This window comes from Miscanthus floridulus, chromosome 5 (genome assembly GCF_019320115.1).
Source record: "Miscanthus floridulus cultivar M001 chromosome 5, ASM1932011v1, whole genome shotgun sequence".
Lineage (NCBI taxonomy): Eukaryota > Viridiplantae > Streptophyta > Magnoliopsida > Poales > Poaceae > Miscanthus > Miscanthus floridulus.
The window spans coordinates 129,422,845-129,444,025 of record NC_089584.1 but is presented as its reverse complement, the minus strand read 5'-3'; the positions used below and the strand labels follow the sequence as shown (position 1 = coordinate 129,444,025).

The window sequence follows — 21,181 nt, the reverse complement described above, 5'->3', positions numbered from 1 at the left end:
TTAATAAAGTTTGTAGTACAAACTTCGTAGGAGACGGTGAAATACCTGCGGCCGAGAACGGGATTCGTTGGCTAGCTTACTTAATAGCTTGAAAATCGTATTCAACGCGAAACCGATCAAGACGTGGTCAAGTTTCTTAAGTTAGAAAGCAGGTTGACGAGGCTACGTTTGGGAATTTTTATAAGAGAATCGGTTTAAGTAGTGGCATAGTTTTATGGTTTGTTTTAGTAGCTTGACATGCCATCTCGAGTGCTAAATAGGTGGTGTAGCAACTGGATCACTGAGCTGGACGCGTGTCACCACGCTGACCGGTCCTGTCCCTGGCGCCGCGTTGCTGGTCACTGTCCACCGCACCGCCGTTGTCGCACCCCGGACACGCGGTTCACGCACGCGCATGCCGCGCCCGGTGACCTAGCCGCTCAGCCACCACCGCCGTCGTCGCAGGCCCGCTGCCCTGGCTCGGCCACTGCCGCCATGTCGCTGACCCCGTGCGTCGCGTCACTACGCTGCTGCTAGCCGTGGCCGCTTGTGCGAAGTCGCCCGCGTGTGCTCTGTCACCGCCATCACGTCCGCCTATCACTCTACCGCCTCGCGCTCGCCTATGCGGTGTCGTGCGCGTGTGGCCACACTTGGCCCTGCCTGCACATCACCTTGTCGCCTGCCCTTGCCATCACATCAGCGCTCGACGATGCTACGCTGCTGCCTCCTCAGACCGACGCGCAGGGTCGAGCCGCCATCGTCGATTTGCGGTTTATGGCCGTGCAGCCCACCGTCCTGAGCGCGTTGGCCATTTCCCCATCGCCCTATAGCCATACGCGATTGTGCACCGATTGACAGCCACGTCCCGCCATGGCAGCGATGAGCCAAGCCACGCCTGTCTCCCCCTGTTCCTCTATCGCCATGGTCGCTGGACCCGCTCCTCCTAATTCGGGTCAATGGAGGCACCTCAGTCCAATTAATTTTGCCTGTAGCTCCATCGTGTAGTCGGCCAACCACCTGGCCCTATCGTGCTATGAGCACTGCCGTGCCGTGCTCCAATTCGGAGTTTTCCTCTTGCTGGGTCGTTAAGACCGTCGTGGCACGCGTTGAAGACAAAGTCCCCTCTCCAGAGCTGCTCGCGTTCAATTCGTTGCACCGCCAACTTTGCATCCACCTGCTCATCACCCCATGCACCTTTGCCTAATCGCCTAGCCATCCCTAACGCAGCCTTGCCACCACCGTGCGCCACCGTACCGTCCATGCGCACGCGGCCAGCTAGGCTCGGGCCACCTCCGGTCGAATCGCCACCTCTTCTGGGTCTGTGGTGAGTGCCTGAAGTTCACTCGCTGTCCTATTTGCCTCGGCGTTGTTGTAGCTCACTGAAACATCACCATTTCTAGTGCAGGAGCTCCGCCACCGTGGTCCGGCCTTGCTGCGGCGTCCCAGCTCGCGCTTCCTTCACCTAGTGCTTTGCGTTCACGCCTAGGCAGGTATTGGCTCTGTAGATAGGGCGACGAAGGGCTGGCCTGGCCGACGTAACCACCCAGTGCCAGCGTCACCGCGTCGGTGCGTGCGAAGGGGGGGGTATGGGCATGGTAAAGATGGTAAATGGGAGGGGCATAGTTATAAGATAGCAAACTGGCGGAATAGTGCTCTTAGTGCTCGTGTGATTATCGGGTTGGCCGAGGGTGTTTTCGTAAGATGACCAGCGCGCGCGGGTCCTCCCCGTCGTGGGTCGTCGTCGCGCGAACTGGGCCGCGCCCTCGCGTGGACCGGGCTGGTGCGTCGCTGGCGCGCGCGCCGAGCGGACGTGGGCTGCGCTGCGCTGGAGTGGGCCGCTCCGCTCGCTCGTGGGCCGCGCGGTGGAAATTGATTTTTTATTTTCTAGTGAATTAGTATAGGCTTATTCAATTTAGTTTTGAGCTGAACTTTGATAAATTGTAGTAAATCTTATAGATGTCCAAAAATAGTGAAACAAAATTTATTAGGTTCACAAAAATGCTATCTATCTGTTGTTGTAGTTAGTTTACAATTAGCTCTGATAATGATAGATTCATAAATTCACTTTAGAAAGCTTAGTATTATTTAGCTTCATATTTGTAGAATTTTTTGTGGCAAATCGGTGATAGCTTTAGCTATGAAATTTTTACAGTGGGTTCATTAAATTATTATGTACTCCCTATAATTTTTGTAGCCCTAGAGTAGGTTGATAAATAGAGTAGCTATTACTCTCTGTTTTATCATATATAGAGTAAATCGGTATTAAGAGACAGAATGCCGTTAGTTGCTAAGATAATACATGTCGTATTTTATACTTGTTAGTGGTAACAATAGGTAACTTAGCACCTTAATCGGTAGGACTAGCTTAGTAGCTTGCTGGATGTATTTTGATTTTAAGAGTTGCTGTTTCCATATTACTAAGTGTTGCATCATCATTTCATGCATGTAGATCACGAGTTGGTAGAGTTCGTGCCTGTGGACGAACAGGATTACGAGGAGGTCATTGAGGAGTACGAGGAGGAGATTCTCATATAGGAGGGAGCCCCGAAGCCGTTTGTTGCTGACTTTGTTGACCCACCGCCTGCCCAAGGCAAGCCCCGATGCATAACCCCTATTTTTGAATGATTACTGAATAAATATATGATGTGCATTTACGTTACAGGTATTTTATGAAAACTACATGTATATATATACTTACCTATAAGTCCTACTAGTATAGGTCGAGTAGATGCTTTGCTCAGGGTATCGTTAGCGTGAGTAACCTGTCGTTACTCACAATAGGTGATAATTATGATCACTCATGATAAAATGGTGGAAAGAAAAAATGGTGACCGGGCAAGGATATGGTTTGGGTATTGGTGGGTGTAAGAGGTTGTATCCTACGACCAATAGGGCATAGCTTGGTTACACTTTTTCCCTGTCTGTGTCAGTTAAGGACCGGTCGTTGCATAAGTCTCTGGGCAAGTCATAGATTTATTATCCCGAGCACATACTTGGGTATGGGCGTAGGGAAGACTTGTTGCTCTCTTGTCGTGGGTTCCGGCTCTTTTCTAGACCGACTGATTGAAGGCGGGGATGGTGGAGGTCCTTGCACTGCACTGAGTTCGGGACTCAGGAGTGGGGGCTTGGAGTCCAAATTTAGACGGGGACCTAGATCCCATGATAGGAGGGTGATGGGTTGATCCTACTTGTGCCTGAGGTGTAAGCGGGACGTGTGTTTTCGGGGTACCCAGCTGGGGGCATTTATTCGGGGTAACCAACAAACCATAAAGCTTATCATGTTCCTTGAAGTCAGGAAATTATTTCCACTAGTCGGATAAGTCTTACGAGTATATTGTGTACTCATGGTTTATTTACCCCTGTTGCAGGTAATGCTTGAGGAGTATTATTGTGTGAAGGATTCTTCTGATGGGCACAGACGGATCTTTGTTCATTATCGATAGATGTTTATTTTTAATTCTGTTGTTTAACATTCCGCACTCTGACTTTGGAAATGTAATAATATAATTTTTAAGAATTCTGGAGGTATGAAATGGATTAAGTATTATAACTCGTTCTCATTATTGGATCCTTAGGAAAAAATGTGGATCTTTCGGGCTCTTCCTTGGGGTGTGCCCGATGGAAACGGCCCGCTGTAGCTTGCTTACGGGGTGCTTAGTGTCTGGTGGAAAACGAGTGCCTCCGTAAGTGCGTTATTTTAGGCGGTTCTGCCACTTACAACATCTCTATCAGATTATAGGCCCATTAGTCTGATCAACAGTGTTGTCAAAATCATCACGAAAATCCTAGCAAATAGATTAGCACCACACTTGAACTCTTTAGTGTCACATGCTCAAAACGCCTTCATCAAGAAGAGATGTATCCATGACAATTTCCAGAGCTTTCGACTCCATGGCTTGGAGCTTTCTGCTAGAGGTGCTACAGGCTTTGGGCTTTAGCACAAAATGGAGGGATTGGATAGCGGCCCTACTTGGAACAACAACATCAAAAGTATTGATCAACGGGAAGCCGACCCAGGGTATCAAACACGCACAGGGGTTAAGGCAAGGGGATCCTCTATCCCCCATTTATTCATTCTAGCCATCAACCCACAACAACGGATAATTGAAGCTGCAGCACAAAGAGGGATCCTTAAACCGGTGCTACCGAAGGCGGCTAATTTGAGGTGCTCCCTATATGCTGATGATGCATCAATTTTTGCATACCCTGCAAATACAGAGTTGGATCATCTACTCAGGATACTAAACTTCTTTGGAGAATGCTCGGGGCTAAAAATCAACATCTCCAAAATGGAAATTTTCCATATAAGAATGGACAACATAGTGGTCTCTCAATTACTTCAAAATTTCCCAGTCAAGATTTGCAGTTTTCCTGGGAGATATCTAGGACTTCCTCTACACGTCCGGAAACTACGCAGGGTAGAGGTACAACTTTGATAGACAAAATAGGAGCTAGACTGCCAGGTTGGAAGGGCAGGTTCTTGTCCTCGACGGGGAGAGAGACTCTAGTAAAAATGGTCCTATCATCTCAACCAATTTATCATATGACCGCATTCCCAGAACAAAAATGGTTAATAAGAAAGATCGATCGCTTGAGAAGGAGTTTCCTAAGGAGGGGAGAAACGCCAGACAAGGTATATGGTGGGCATTCCATTATCAATTGGCCAACAACATGTAGACCCAAAGCGAAAGGTGGTTTAGGGGTTCTGGACCTTGAACGTTTCGTAAGAGCATTGAGACTACGATGGTTATGGTATCAATGGAAGCACCGAGATAGAGCTTGGAACAAGCTTGACCTCCCGGTAGATGGCCGGGACAAGGAGTTATTTGCGGCTTCGACAGTGGTGACAGTAGGTGATGGCAAGTTGGCCAGGTTCTGGTGGGCGAACACCGAAAGCGATTGCACCAACATTGTTCAAGAAATCAAAAAGGAAAAATCTCACGATGCAAAAGGCCTTGGAAGATAACAGCTGGATATCACATGTCATTCCATTAGGCACTGCATAGAAAATAAGAGAATACGTAACCCTTTGGGAAGAGGTGAGCCAAATCCAGCTAATCGAGAATATAGAGGACAACATCCGTTGGCGTTGGACGGTGGATGGGGAATACATAGCCAAAAGCGCCTACTGCATTCAATTCCAGGGCACATTCAGCAAACTGAAACTTCAACCGATTTGGAAAGCAAATGCGGAACCCAAATGTAGATTTTTTGCTTGGACTTTGTTGCATAAAAAGATCCTAACGGCAAACAATTTGGTTAAAAGAAATTGACCAAATGATCCAATATGCAAGCTTTGTGGTATTGACCCAAAAACACCGATACATCTTTGCAAGGACTGCACTTTCTCAAGGCAAGTTTCGTCCTTCATCAAGCGATGGTTCAGCCTATCGGTGATTGATCCTGTCGGAATGACAGGATCCCTGCACAACTACTGGCGAAAGTGCAGAATTAAGACAGACAAAGATCAGAGAAAGTCGTTTGATGACATTATGATCTATTTTTGATGGAATTTATGGAAGGAAAGGAATCGAAGAACATTTCAGAACAAGTCACTGCAGCCTAGTCAGGTGGCACTCCTTTACAAGGAAGATATAGAGCAATACCAGTTCGCAACAAGATTTCATGCTGGACCATAACAGGAGTAGTTCTAGCATTTATTGGTCACTGTTTGGTTGGTCTGGTTTTGTGTTTTTCGGCTTCAGTGTGTTTTTCTAGACTTTAAGTTGTCGTCTAGGTGGGTATCTAGTTGGGTTGTCGGCCGGTGTGCCGTGGTGACGGTAAGCTTGGTCTCCCATTGTTTGTTGTAATTTTTTTTCTTGTTCCTTTTTGCTCGTCTAATAAAAATCCGGCAACTCGTTTGCCCGCCTTTTAAAAAAGCTAAATCGAAAGAGAGTGGTTGGAGAAGACGACATAGCGTGTTTCGTCTAGCACGAAGAGGCCAGGCTCGCCAGAGAGTGGCCGAGAGCCTATTTATCTCCTCCCGGGATGGCGGCATGTGTGCTCGAAGAATCTGTAGACCGCCGCCTGCCTGCCTGCCTGCCTCTCTGTTCCGCACGGGCGGGCTCCCACTCCTATCATCAGGATGTGCAGGGTGTGGCCATGATGAATGTCGATAGTTTTCCTTATTCTGTAGGCATACATAGTCCTACGCAAAAATACAAAATGCACAAGTGTACGTAGATTTTTCCTTGATATGGTTTTGTAGGAATACATAGTCCTACGCTAAAAAAATGCACAAGAAGTATCTGCACCTACGAGAAGTCTACTAGATTTGTTTTTTATTTTCCTTTTGTGTGTACACACCACACCAACTTCCATATACAGTTGCTACGGTAGAACAATTCTAGTTTGTCAGTGTTTTAGCTTTCTGGCCGCAAGCTGTTCGCATGTCGTATCATATAGATGCCGTGTCCGTTCGGCTGGCGGGAGCCGGCTGCTTCCTCCTCACAAAACACTACCAGTTAAAATAATATTTTTCTCTCACAACAAATCAGTCAAAAACGACCAGCCAGCTTTAATCCAGCTAAGCCGAACATACTGACCGTTTACACTTTAGGCATGTGTTCAGTAGCACTGAAGGAAGTGTTGTGGCTACAGTTTTTTACTGTAGTCCTTCTCAATGATACATTATGAAAATAGCCGTTGTGGCTTAAATATAGCTCAAGCAAACCCAATACTATTTCCCCCCCCCCAAAACATGCTGTAGTGCACAAGAAAAAGCTAGGAAGCCGACAAATCTTCACTATACCACAACCAATCTATAGCATTGGAGAACATAATTGTGTAGCACATAATTGTGTGTCTTGTCAAAATCTAGCCGTGGCTAGAACTAATTATCGTGAAAACATAATGGTGTATGGTTTGTCAAAATCTATTTTCAGATGTGACATTTTCGAGAAAACATGATCGTGTATAGTTTGTCAAAATGAAGCAGATTCCATGTTTACAACGCATGCAACATGTTATGAGAGACCATAACTCTAATCAGATACTCCCTCTGTTTCAAATTATAAGTCATTTTGACTTTTCTGGTACAGTGATTTTTCTATATATCTAGATATAACATATGTTTTTTTACAAACATAGCAAAATCTATGTAGCAAAAAAGTCAAAGCAGCTTATAATTCAGAACAGAAGTAGTAGTTATTAGAGAAAGAAGCATAAGAGCTTATAACTTTCACAAATTAGTCGAAAAATCTTACTTCTTACACCCAATTTGATCCCAAGGATAGATAAAAGTGCATCTTTTTTTTTGCGAAAACATAAAAGTGCATCTTCGAATATGTTTACACCTGATAAAAGTGCTCTACATGGTTGGTGCTATTTGTACCGCTTTCCCATTTATAGTTCAGTTTAGTTTATCATGCATAAGGCAAAATTCTGTAGCATGTCATAGTTTTTGTAATACACACACAACTTAAAATAAATATATGAGTAATACTCCCTCCATTTCAAGTTATAAATGCAAGTAATACTCCCTCCATTATAAGCCATAAGACGTTTTAGCTCTTTTATAGATACATAGTTTTGTATTATGTATATAGATATACATTGTGTGTAAATGCATAGTAAAAAAATGTATCTAGAAATGTCAAAATGTCATAATTTTAAATAAATGGAGTACATTTTAATGGAGAAACTAATTAATAAAACTAACTCGGCATTGTAGGATGTTTGAAACTGAGACATTGTAAGATATATATGTAAACCTGGTTAAATTAGAGAACTACCATTTTTAGAATAAAGTTAAAATGAATAGAAATTTAAGTATATTTTATTTATTGCAGGGATTAAGCTTTAGGAGTTCCAATAAAAATGCAGGGTTTTTATAAAAACTGTATTGTCACTACTACAGAATGGACCTGTTGTCCCGGGCGGTAACAGCCTTTAGTCCCGGTTACCGCGCCGGGACAACGATCCCGGGACTAAAGGTGGAACCTTCAGTCCCGGGTCATCGAGCCGGGATTAAAGAGGGACCTTTAGTCCCGGTTGGTAACACCAACCGGGACTAAAGGCCCTCCAGCCGAGCGAACCTGGCGCACCCTTTAGTCCCAGTTGGGGTTACCAACCGGGACTAATGGTTCACCCTTTAGTCCCGGTTGGTAACCCCAACCGGGACTAAAGGTTCCTTTTCTTTTTCTTTTTTTTGTTTAATTTGTTTTCAGTTCAGTTACACGTATTTGTTTAATATATAATATGTTTTTATGTACGTATTCTACGTTGCTAATATAAATACACGCATGCATATAATTACATCTAATTCTCATCTTGAGCATTATTATATTCGAATAAAGTATGAAACTATATATATTATAGATATATATATATATGTATATATACAACACTTTCATAATCTTGTTCTCGAAAATAACGATATCAATAAACATTTAATTTACATCATTTATTCCTTAAGATCAAAGTAGAACTCGCCGTTGGGATTTAGCACTTTTTCTAGAAGATATCCTGCTATTGACTCTTGAACTGCTTTCAGATGGTCTTTTTGCATGACCCTTCGTTTCAACCATTCAGTCTTGCATTTGAAATAAAAGGAAAAGTATTAATACACATATATGTATATATATTCATTTAAAAATAAATAAAAATTGATATATACGTACTCTGAGGACATCTTCAGGAGTTCTTCTTATGTGCGCAGTGATAAATTCACAAGCGTAGTATCCACACAAGTTATTACCTGGTTCCTGCCGCAAACACCACTGTACGAGAAGAAGATTATTCTCATCATCTCACACGTAAATTGAAGTACGATATAGTAATTAAACACGTGGGGAAGTGTATATAGTACAACTTACTGGTATTTCAACTACATTAAGTGGTGCCTTGCAATCCTTGCGATGTTGCCGAATAAACTCTTTCCAAACCCTGTGCGACCAATAATGTACGATCGTTAATAAATTATGGCAAAGTCTATTCAATAATAGTTGTGCGCGAGAGATCGAAATTACCCCTGGATAATGTCTATCATATCTTGGTATAGTGCCCGTTCTTTTCTCAACGAGTCAAAGATTAGTAACCGACTTGAGTTTAACTCAATGACAATGAGTATCCAGTGAAAACTGCATTGGTTTATACACACACGTACATGCATATAAGTTGTATTGATATTACATAAAATGTGTAGACTACATTATTATTAACACTTACTCAAAGTTGTACGGGAAAAGTATTGTTGTCTTGTCGTGCTGCTTCACGAAGAACTTCATGATATTCGTCTGTGCTTCAGATACCCAGTAGTCCTTGACAATAATATCGGTTTTGAATACGATATAAGGATCAATGAAGCCAACACTGGTGTCTTGTATTCTTTGGAGCTCTGACATCTGGAATCTATATATAAATATAAGTTACATGTGAGGATAATTATATACACGTACGCATGGAAGTGAGTTTATTAAATAAAAGTAAGAATCACTTACAAACAAAAGGAGCTCATGATTGATTTGTCCAGAGCGTCCAAGTGGAATAGTTGATGCAATTCTTCGAAACTAATATGTAAGATGTCATCGCCATGGAAGTAATGATGGTCTCTAAATCTGACAAAGATCCACTGCTCACCCCTGCCACACGCCTGCATGTACCACTTGTTGAGCAAGTACATTTGCGTACCCAATTCATTCAGAGCCGCAGGGTTGTATAGACTTTTGCCATATTTATAAGTCTTTCAGGTATCAACTTCCAGGTTCTGGATTGGAGCTTTGCCCGTCAATTGATCCAAGGTTAAACCAGTATCTTTAAAAAAAGCATTAAGGGCTTGAACCGACACTTCTCCAGAGTTGTCTGGTCGATAGACTTCTATGTTGGAACCATATTCATTAGCAACAACAAGATTTTGCATTGGTTGCTTCTGTTGTCCGAGCTGTGGGACATCCTTCCCTGATGCTCTTTTCCTTTTCTTATCTGCATCATGTGACTTCACGAGGGAGCGGTCATAGTCTGATAGTGGTGAAGGCTTACGAAGTTCAATCATCTTTTTCTTGTGAGCATCGACCTTCTGCCTCAGCACATCTCGTGGTATGTAAAAGTACGGCTTCTCCTTAAGCTTTGCTTGACTCTTGTTTTTGATATCTATAAAAAAATCTTTTACTTTTTTGTCTTCTTCAGCTGCTATTTGCTCATCGGTCTTTTAGGAAGTATTTCTTGAGAAATAACTCTTTTTCTTGGGGTCTTCTTTGCCGCCGGGACCTTAGACGTCTTTGTAGTGCATCGCTGTGGAGGGGGTGGGGGCGGTGTTGGAGATCGGCGTGGAGGCGATGAGGCCAGTGTTGGTGGAGACCGGCGTGGAGACGTTGGAGATCGTTGTGGAGGCGGTGGGGCCGGTGTAGGAGTTGGAGATCGTTGTGGAGGCGATGGGGCCGGTGTAGGAGTTGGAGATCGTTGTGGAGGCGATGGGGCCGGTGTAGGAGTTGGCGATCGCCGTGGGGATGAAGTCGTCTCGCCCCCCGCGACGCTGTGATGAGATGGGGAATGAATGATTAGGCTAGGCTGGGGAGAGACCCTGCTATAAAAACAATTTGTGTGTCAATTATTTTTGAAGCCAATAGAAAATTAATGGAAAATAATATTTCATTCACTTTCATTCGTACCTAGGGTGAGGTAGGGGAAGCGGTGGCGCCCCAGGAATGATGATGAAGCGTTTGCGCCATTGAATAAATGTCTTCTCTGTTTCTCCTAGTGTCTTCTCCCCATCACCGCCTTCAATGTCAAGAGGAACATTGCTGTAACCTTTGAGCACTCTATCGACCGAGACGCTAGCATATCCAGGTTGAATAACTGACCCATGGATTCTTGGTGTCTTCGTTCGGTCTATTGGAGATACAACCCCGACAGCCACCATGATTGATGCATTACCATCTGGAATGTGCAGCTCACATTTTGTTAGAGGCTCGGTAATGTCATCAACAGGGAAGCGCAACCCAGCGTCGTCTTGAATAACTGGCAGCTCCGTAGAAGCACAACTGCTTTTCATCTGACCAACGGGGCTAATGGTGACTCCCGGCGTTGATTGCGATTGCATTTGACTCATTGCTAGCTGCACTTGCCTCTTGATCTCCTCCTGCATTCTTGCCTCAAGAGATTTTTCTCGTTCACGTGATTCAAGCAATGCTTGTCGTGACTCATCAACAAATTGCTCCAATGCACGAATTCGTTCTGCCTCCTCATCCTTCTTTCTCTGGCGGCTTCTGTAGGTATCCTTGTCTGCTGGGAATGCGTGTAGCCACGGAACCGCCCCATAGCCTCTTGTTCGACCACCGTGTTCGGGATTCTCTAGGGCATATGTCAATTCATCCTTCTCTCTGTTGGGCTTGAAAACACCACTATCTGCTTCTTCCCTAGCACGAGCTAGTCTCTGTGTTGCTCTCTCAATTTTTTGGCCGAAAATTAGCTTGCCAGTGTCTGGGTCTAGGCTTCCCCCATGAGCGTAGAACCAATTCTTCACGCGTTGAGGCCAGTTCTTTTCTATTGTTTCAGGTATGATTCCCTTGGCAGTAATCTCTGCTTCTAGGTTCTGCCACTTGGGAATAGCACTCCTATAACCACCTGATCCCATGCGATGATGGTATTGCTTCTGTCGGGCATTCTGCCGATTCCTCATCACACGTTCCTCACTGTCTTGAGATGTCTTGTATTCTACGAAGGCATCCCAATGGGACTCCAACTTGACAAACGCCTTAGCATTGAAATTCGGCGTAGCATTCTTCAAGATAAACTTTTTATACAATGTCTTCTTCCAACTCTGGAACAATGTTGCCATCTTCTTCATTGTCCAATCCCTCACTAGCTCCTTCAAAGCATCATCTGCTTGTAATGTGAAATGCTGAGTGATATCTCTCCAAGCTAGGTTCTTATCACGATCAGATACAAAACTAACATTAGGAGCGGATATCTTCTGCTTCCATTCACGAGCACTAACTGGGATCCTATCCCTTACAATGAACCCACATTGATTGACATATGTCTGAGCATGTGGTCCCAATGGTTTGCCGGTGTCGGTGTCGAATTCTGATATTATGAAACGGCCCTCTAATGGCTTTTTTGGCCCTCGGACTTTCCTACTTTTGTCGGTGGTTGATGTAGATCCAGAGACCGGCTACATGAGTAGAAACACAACGATTAACAACAAATATACGTACGCATGCATCTATAAGAGATGATAGATAATCGAATATACCTCGCCAGTATTTTCTTGCGCGATAATTTGTTGATCTTCAACCACCGGCATATTCAGGATATCCTCATAATCAGCAAAGTACTGACTCGTGTCATCTACATCCACATTGGTGCCGGCGTTGATAATATCCGTCATTATGTCATCACTCAAGTTATCATCCGGAGCAGCCATTTGTATCTTCAAGATAACACATAGATAGAATTATTATGGTACATAACATAAGTACATGTGATAACACATATAGAATTACTAAATCCAATTAAATATAATAACACATAATATTTCATAAGGATAAACAATAATAAGGTATAGGCTTTGGAATCGAATCAAAAACACTTTCGATCCAAAAACATGGAAATAAGTACATGTATATATATACACATAGAATGATACAATATATTTTCTCTCTCTCTCAACACATAGAAATAAGTGCATATGTCTATATCTCTAGATATGCATGTGATAACACATAGAATGTCTCTCTAGATACAATTTTCTCTCTCTCTCAACACATGAAAATAAGTACATGTATATATACATATAGAAATAATTAATTAAGTACCATATGTATACATATAGAATCTCTCTCTAGATATATATATATAGAGAGATAGAATATATAATTACTAAATCCAATTAAATAAATCTAACATGAAATTAGATAAACTAGTAATAGATAATACATTTTAATCTAACATATATCAAAAACTATAATAAAAAACTATCTAAAAAAACTATCTAAATAAGTACTAATTAAAATTTAATACATTTTAATCTAACATATATCAAATACTATAATAAAAAACTATCTAAAAAACTATCTAAATAAAGTACTAATTAAATTTTAATACATTTAAATCTAACATATATCAAAAACTACTAATTAAATCTAACATTTTAATCTAATATATATTGGCCGGCCGAGAGCAAGCTAAGCTCTAGCAGGCTGTGGATCGAGGCGGATGGCGCGGGCCGGCAGGGCGTGCTGGCCGGCCACGCGCGGGGCCGAGCTGAGCACCTCGATCGCGCGAGGACGACGTACGGCGGCGGAGACGGCGGGGCTCGACGACGAGGCCGCCGGGCGCGCGGGAAGCGGTCGACGGAGGGGGCTCGGGTGCGGGCAGAGACGGGGCCGGGCGGATGGCGCGGCCGGGCGGGGGTAGAAGACGACGGCGGCGCGGCAGAGACGAGCTCGATGTACGGCCGGGCGGGGCTGGGGCGACGGAGGCGAGATCGAAGATGGCGGTGGCGGCGGCGATGATCGACGTGTAGATCGAAAGGTAGAAGATGAAACCGTTCGATATATATAGGCCGGGACCCTTTAGTCCCGGCTAGTAACACCAACCGGGACTAAAAACCCTTTAGTCCCGGCTTGTATTACCAGCCGGGACTAAAGGCCCAACCCTTTAGTCCCGGCTCGCCTTACAAGCCGGGACTAAAGGGTTTTTAGTCCCGGTTGGTGTTACTAGCCGGGACTAAAAGTATTTTGGGCGGGCACCGAAATTGCCGCTCACCCTTTAGTCCCGGTTCTTGGTCTGGGCCGGGACTGAAGGCACCGAAAATTTTGGCAACCCGCCAGCGTAATTGGAAAGACCTGGGATTTTGATTTTGTTTAATACTAGGTTAATCAATTAATTCCATAGCAACTTCAATACTTTGCAATATTTATTTTAAAAAATTCTATTGATTAACTAATTATTTATTGTAAATAGGAAAATTTTGTAACCTATAGTTTTTAATTTCTTTTATGAATATAGAATATAAATGTTACTAATACTAAGTATTTTGTTAATGCAAAAATATATTTGTAACTTAAAATTAATAAAACTAATATTATTCGATAGGAAATTTATTATCACATTATTGTAACGTCAATGTTTCAATTTTTTCTCGGTTTTTGACCAAAATTGACAGGAAATTTTTGTTAAACCTATAAAAATAAAGAAAATATAGTATTTTTTGTTGTACAACTTTTTCAAATGAAAAAATGGCCTATATAAGGATTGTTGTTTTTTCAATTCGACCAAAATTAACAAACTTGGTATTCAAAACTTTTCAATTCGAAGTCATTTAGAGTCCATAATACTAGGGTCAAAGTGTTGTTTTTTCATTTGACCAAATTTGACTTGGTCAAACTTGCTCAAATGAGACACTAAATGACCTCAGATGAAAAAACTCTGAATACCAAGTTTGATCATCTCAGCAAGATCTACAATTGTTACATAGATCATTTTCCCATTTGAGAAATTTTTATCAAACACTAGTCACAATTTTCCTTATCTCTTATAGACTTTCTAAAACTATGTCACACACTTGTGAAAATTGAACTACATTTTGTTCAAGCTTTCTCAAATGAAAAAATGGTCTATATAAGGATTGTAGATATTGATGATATGAACAAACTTGGTATTCAAAACTTTTCAATTTTAGACAATCTAGGGTTCCGAAAACTAGTTTGTAGGCGTCGAAATTTAAAAATCATAAATTTGAACCGTCCAAACTTTCTCAAATGGAAAGTTGACCAAAACAACAATTGTAGATCTTTTTGAGTTTAACAAACTTGGTATTCAAAACTTTTCAATTCGAAGTCATTTAGAGTCCATAATACTAGGGTCAAAGTGTTGTTTTTTTCATTTGACCAAATTTGACTTGGTCAAACTTGCTCAAATGAGACACTAAATGACCTCAGATGAAAAAACTCTGAATACCAAGTTTGATCATCTCAGCAAGATCTACAATTGTTACATAGATCATTTTCCCATTTGAGAAATTTTTATCAAACACTAGTCACAATTTTCCTTATCTCTTATAGACTTTCTAAAACTATGTCACACACTTGTGAAAATTGAACTACATTTTGTTCAAGCTTTCTCAAATGAAAAAATGGTCTATATAAGGATTGTAGATATTGATGATATGAACAAACTTGGTATTCAAAACTTTTCAATTTTAGACAATCTAGGGTTCCGAAAACTAGTTTGTAGGCGTCGAAATTTAAAAATCATAAATTTGAACCGTCCAAACTTTCTCAAATGGAAAGTTGACCAAAACAACAATTGTAGATCTTTTTGAGTTTAACAAACTTGGTATTCAAAACTTTTCAATTCGAAGTCATTTAGAGTCCATAATACTAGGGTCAAAGTGTTGTTTTTTCATTTGACCAAATTTGACTTGGTCAAACTTGCTCAAATGAGACACTAAATGACCTCAGATGAAAAAACTCTGAATACCAAGTTTGATCATCTCAGCAAGATCTACAATTGTTACATAGATCATTTTCCCATTTGAGAAATTTTTATCAAACACTAGTCACAATTTTCCTTATCTCTTATAGACTTTCTAAAACTATGTCACACACTTGTGAAAATTGAACTACATTTTGTTCAAGCTTTCTCAAATGAAAAAATGGTCTATATAAGGATTGTAGATATTGATGATATGAACAAACTTGGTATTCAAAACTTTTCAATTTTAGACAATCTAGGGTTCCGAAAACTAGTTTGTAGGCGTCGAAATTTAAAAATCATAAATTTGAACCGTCCAAACTTTCTCAAATGGAAAGTTGACCAAAACAACAATTGTAGATCTTTTTGAGTTTAACAAACTTGGTATTCAAAACTTTTCAATTCGAAGTCATTTAGAGTCCATAATACTAGGGTCAAAGTGTTGTTTTTTCATTTGACCAAATTTGACTTGGTCAAACTTGCTCAAATGAGACACTAAATGACCTCAGATGAAAAAACTCTGAATACCAAGTTTGATCATCTCAGCAAGATCTACAATTGTTACATAGATCATTTTCCCATTTGAGAAATTTTTATCAAACACTAGTCACAATTTTCCTTATCTCTTATAGACTTTCTAAAACTATGTCACACACTTGTGAAAATTGAACTACATTTTGTTCAAGCTTTCTCAAATGAAAAAATGGTCTATATAAGGATTGTAGATATTGATGATATGAACAAACTTGGTATTCAAAACTTTTCAATTTTAGACAATCTAGGGTTCCGAAAACATATTACATAATATCCGTCTCTAAAACATAATATATTAAACATGCATCGTTGTATCATGCGGGCACAACAGTGAATTTCTTCTTGACGTATGACCCTTGGTTATGATCTTGTCGTAACCATGGAGTGTCTTCATCATTTAACATGATGCTTGGATCTTTCTTCACTATGAAGGGTGGAATTCGGACATTTCTTTCGTAATCTTCTGACATGTCTGACTTGTCTTCAATTCCTACTATATTTATTTTCCCAGAAAGAATTATGTGGCGCTTTGGCTCATTGATCATTGAGTTGATGTCTTCGTTTTTTCCTCTCTTTGATTTTGTAGACATGTCTTTCACATAGAACACCTGACTCACATCGGCAGCAAGGACGAATGGTTCCTCTTTGTATCCAATATTGTTGAGGTCCACTGTTGTCATTCCATACTCTTTGTCGACTGTTACCCCTCCTCCGGTCAGCTTCACCCATTGGCACCGGAACAAAGGGACTTTAAAATTAGGTGCGTAGTCTAGTTCCCATATCTCTTCTATGCGGCCATAATATGTTTGTATATTCCCATTTGGATCTGTGCCATCTATGCGAACACCACTATTTTGATTGGTGCTCCTTTTATCTTGGGCAACTGTGTAAAATGTATTCCCATTTATCTCGTACCCTTGGTACGTGAGGATATGCCACGATGGCTGCCTAGCCAACAAATACAGTTGCTCATCAATATTGTCATCGCCTTGACATTCTTTTCGCAACCAACCACTGAAACTTTTCATGTGCTGACGCCTAATCCAAGCTTCAGTCTTCCCTGGAAACTTGGATCGTAAGAACTCCTTATGTATCTCGATGTACGGATGCACCAATGACGAGTTCTGAAGAACTGTGTAGTGTGCTTTATTGAAATAATCGTCTTCCATGCCAATATATGTTTTCTTCCCTAAAGTTCCTTTACCACTGAGTCTCCCCTCATGTCGTGATTCGGGAACGCCAATCGGAGCAATGTCAGGAATAAAGTCAACACAGAACTCAATGACCTCCTCTGTTCCATAGCCCTGGGCGATGCTTCCTTCAGGCTTAGAACGGACTTTCACATATTTCTTCAAGACTCCCATAAACCTCTCGAAGGGGAACATGTTATGTAAGAACACAGGTCCAAGAATACTAATCTCCTTCACCAAATGAACTAGGATGTGTGTCATGATATTAAAGAAGGATGGAGGGAACACCAACTCAAAGCTGACAAGACATTGAACCACATCGTTCTGTAGAGTAGCTAGTTCCACTGGATTGATTGCCTTCTGAGAAATTGCATTGAGAAATGCACATAGCTTCACGGTGGCTAGACGTACATGTGGAGGTAGAATTCCTCTTAAAGCAACTGGAAGCAATTGCGTCATAAGCACGTGGCAGTCGTGGGACTTTAAGTTTAGGAATTTTTTATCTGGCACATTTATTATACCCTTTATATTGGAGGAGAATCCCGATGGGACCTTGATGCTGCTTAGACATTCGAACATGCTGTCCCTCTCTTCTTTGCTAAGCGTGTAGCTAGCAGGACTTAAGTAATGACGTCCATCACCTGTCTTCTCTGGATGAAGGTTGTCTCGTTCTTTCATGCACTGCAAGTCCTGGCGTGCTTCAAGTGAATCCTTTGGCTTCCCGTACACACCCATGAATCCTAACAGGTTCACACAAAGATTCTTTGTCAGGTGCATCACGTCGATTGCGTTGCGGACCTCTAGGACTTGCCAATAGGGTAGCTCCCAAAAGATGGACTTCTTCTTCCACATGGGTGCATGTCCATTAGCATCTTTGGGAACAGATTCACTGCCTTGTCCCTTTCCAAATACTACTTTCACATCCTTGACCATTGCGAGTACATCTTCCCCGGTTCGGTTATGAGGCTTCTTCCGGTGGTCTGGCTTACCTTTAAAATGCTTCCCTTTCTTTCTTACTTGGTGGTTCAAAGGAAGGAATCGACGATGGCCAAGGTACACGACCTTTCGACATCTTTTCAAATATATACTGTCAAGGTCATCAAAACAATGTGTGCATGCATTATATCCTTTGTTTGTCTGACCTGAAAGATTACTTAAAGCAGGCCAATCATTGATGGTTACGAACAACATTGCTCGTAGGTCAAAGTGTTCTTGTTTGTACTCATCCCAGACACGTACACCTGGTTTGTTCCATAAAACTAGAAGTTCTTCAACTAATGGCTTCAGATATACATCAATATCGTTGCCAGGTTGCCTCGGACCTTGGATGAGGATCGGCATCATAATGAACTTCCGCTTCATGCATAACCATGGAGGAAGGTTGTAGATACATAGAGTAACTGGCCAAGTGCTATGACTAGTGCTCTGCTGTCCAAAAGGATTCATACCATCTGTACTTAAGGCGAACCTTAAGTTTCTAACCTCATTTGCAAACTCTGAAAATTCTCTATCTATCGCTCTCCACTGGGACCCATCAGCTGGGTGTCTCAGCATATTGTCTACCTTACGGTCTTCTTTATACCACCGCAACAACTTTGCGTGGTCTTTATTTCTGAACAAACGTTTTAAGCGTGGTATTATAGGAGCATACCACATAACCTTGGCAGGGATTTTCTTTCTAGGACGTTGTTCACCCTCGACGTCACCAGGATCATCGCGCCTGATCTTATACCGCGATGCTTTACATACCGGGCATTCATCCAAATTCTCGTATTCATTGCCATGGTAGAGGATACAGTCATTAGGACATGCATGTATCTTCTGGATTTTTAATCCCAAAGGGCAGACAACCTTTTTTGCTTCGTACGTAGTGGTGGGCAATTCATTTGGCTTCGGAAGCATCTTCTTTATGAGGTTTAATAAATTCCCAAATGCCTTATCGGATACACCATTCTTTGCCTTCCACTGTAGCAATTCCAGTGTTGTACCCAGCTTTTTTTGCCCCTCTTCGGCCATCGGGTATAGCAACTTCCTATGATCCTCAAGCATGCGCTCCAACTTAACTTTCTCTTTTTCACTTTCCCATTCTTGTTGTGCATCACGAATGGCATCGCCAAGAGCATCACCGAGATCATCTTCTACCGCTACCTCTTCTTCATCTCCCCCCATTGTAGTATCATCAAAGGCACCATACTGAGCAATAATGTCATCAATGTCTAAATCTTCTCCTTCACCTTCTTCCATCATGACCCCGCTTTCTCCATGCTTAGTCCAACATATATAGTTTGACATGAAACCTGACTTAAGCAAATGTGAATGAAGACTCATTGAGCTTGAATATTCCTTTAAATTCTTACATAGGGCACATGGACAGCATATGAAACCATCCCGCTTATTTGCCTCGGCCACACCTAAGAAATAGTGCAAGCCCTCTATAAAGTCTTGGGAGCGACGATCGGCATTGTACATCCAATGGCGTGACATAATCTGTATTACACGACAAATTATGAAAACCTTGAACATAATTAAGTATTTTATTACACAACATAAATGACACACACACGGTTGATTAATTAACTAAGCCTGGCTACAACGTAAGCAATCCCAACTATCACTAAACAAACTAAAACTACAATGCACTTCAGTAACATAATTATTTTGTGATCGTACGCAACTAAAACAGACAAATCATTCTTCTGTTGAATATCAATAAGCTTCTCCTGCTGGCTCACTGCCTCATCAGCAGCATCCGCTACCTCAAGCGCACCCAAATTCTGCACGTATGTAGCATAATCTTCCTCCCAGTACCAACCATCGCATCCATTGCCCTCCCACTGAAATTAAAGCCAAAAAATATTTAGTCAAAAATATTCAAGAAAAGCAGGTCAATTAGCCATAATTATAAAATGCGTAAGAAACTCACATCGCGATCCGGGCACTTGTAGAAAACACGACCCTTGTTGGGTCCCTGTCTCTTGACTCGGTACTCCATCACAATCTTCTGCTTACACTTGCCGCAGATAATGAGAGGGAGTTCTGGCCTCAGTCGTTTCGCAACCGAACGAGAGGCCGAGGATCCAGTAACAGTTGTCATCTACTTTCTATACTTATTTTTGCAAACTAGTGTAAATTTCATATTTTCAAATATCCATCAAATTATAGCTCAAAAACATGTTTCAATAAATAACCATCCGTACTAGTTGACCTTGCTTACGTGATCATCTCGACGAGCATTTCTCCACCGGACGGCACCGTACTTGGCCAAGGAAGAGCTCTGATTCTACGAGAAAGGGAACACGGTCTTCCACGACCGTTGCCGCTCTCCCTCGTAGAATCAAAGCTCCTCCTTGACGTCCGTTACCGCTCGGCAGAGAACATGCTCGCCGACATGAACACGGTCCGCAAGTTCAACTAGTACGGATTTTCTACAATTTTCTAACAATTTTCTAAGTTTTTCATTTCATGGAAAAATTAATTCTAAGATCACGTAAGCCACCGGGGACGAGAATGGCGCGTGCTCCAGCGAGGACGAGCGAGGCGTGATTTTGATGAACTAATTTAACTTTTGTTTATCCAAACATATATGCAAATCATCATGTGATTTTGAGCTAAAAATGACATATAAAATCATAATAAAGTCCAACATATAAAGTTACACATGCATCTACATCGCAAAATGAGATAAGCTACTGATAAAACATAAGAGGATTAAGTTTGTTACCTCCAAAATCGAAGAGCAACACCAATGGAGGGGGAGAGTGCAAGAACAACAGCAAGCTGAAGAACAGAGGCAGTGAGTTTGAATAATGGAATGGCTCGGGCTCGGGGAGGAAGAATTGAGCAGAATTATAGGCCGGGATAATTAGTCCCGGTTAGGGGTCCAAACCGGGACTAAATATTAATCTTTATTCCCGGGGCATAACCCAAACCGGGACTAAAAGCTTTAGTCCCGGCTGGTATTACCAACCGGGGACTAAAGGTAAACCTTTAGTCCCGGTTGGTAATACCAGCCGGGACTAAAGATCCCTGCCCGCGGACGACCGTTGGGCAGGGAACCTACC

At 41.9% G+C, this 21,181-nt stretch overlaps 1 protein-coding gene across 1 annotated transcript; it reads right to left on the bottom strand.

Moving 5' to 3' along the window:
- Window positions 1–16,244: 16,244 nt before the first annotated feature.
- LOC136453571 (uncharacterized) lies at window positions 16,245–20,368 on the bottom strand. Its single transcript, XM_066454129.1, has 6 exons — window positions 20,044–20,368; window positions 19,853–19,954; window positions 18,539–19,607; window positions 17,919–18,442; window positions 16,999–17,765; window positions 16,245–16,878 (listed from the first exon to the last, which is right to left on the bottom strand). The coding sequence occupies exons 1-6, from the start codon at window positions 20,212–20,214 to the stop codon at window positions 16,245–16,247; spliced, it is 3,267 nt and encodes a 1,088-aa protein (XP_066310226.1). The 5' UTR covers window positions 20,215–20,368.
- Window positions 20,369–21,181: the final 813 nt, after the last annotated feature.

Bases quoted from the DNA above. Each gene is read 5' to 3' on its own strand.
- LOC136453571 (XM_066454129.1), bottom strand. From the start codon at position 20,214: ATGACAACTGTTACTGGATCCTCGGCCTCTCGTTCGGTTGCGAAACGA. The intron at 17,766-17,918 runs GTCCGCAACGCA...CATCCAGAGAAG, and splicing joins CCTATTGGCAAGTCCTAGAG to ACAGGTGATGGACGTCATTA. The intron at 16,879-16,998 runs GTTTCCAGGGAA...TTTGTTGGCTAG, and splicing joins AAGGAGTTCTTACGATCCAA to GCAGCCATCGTGGCATATCC.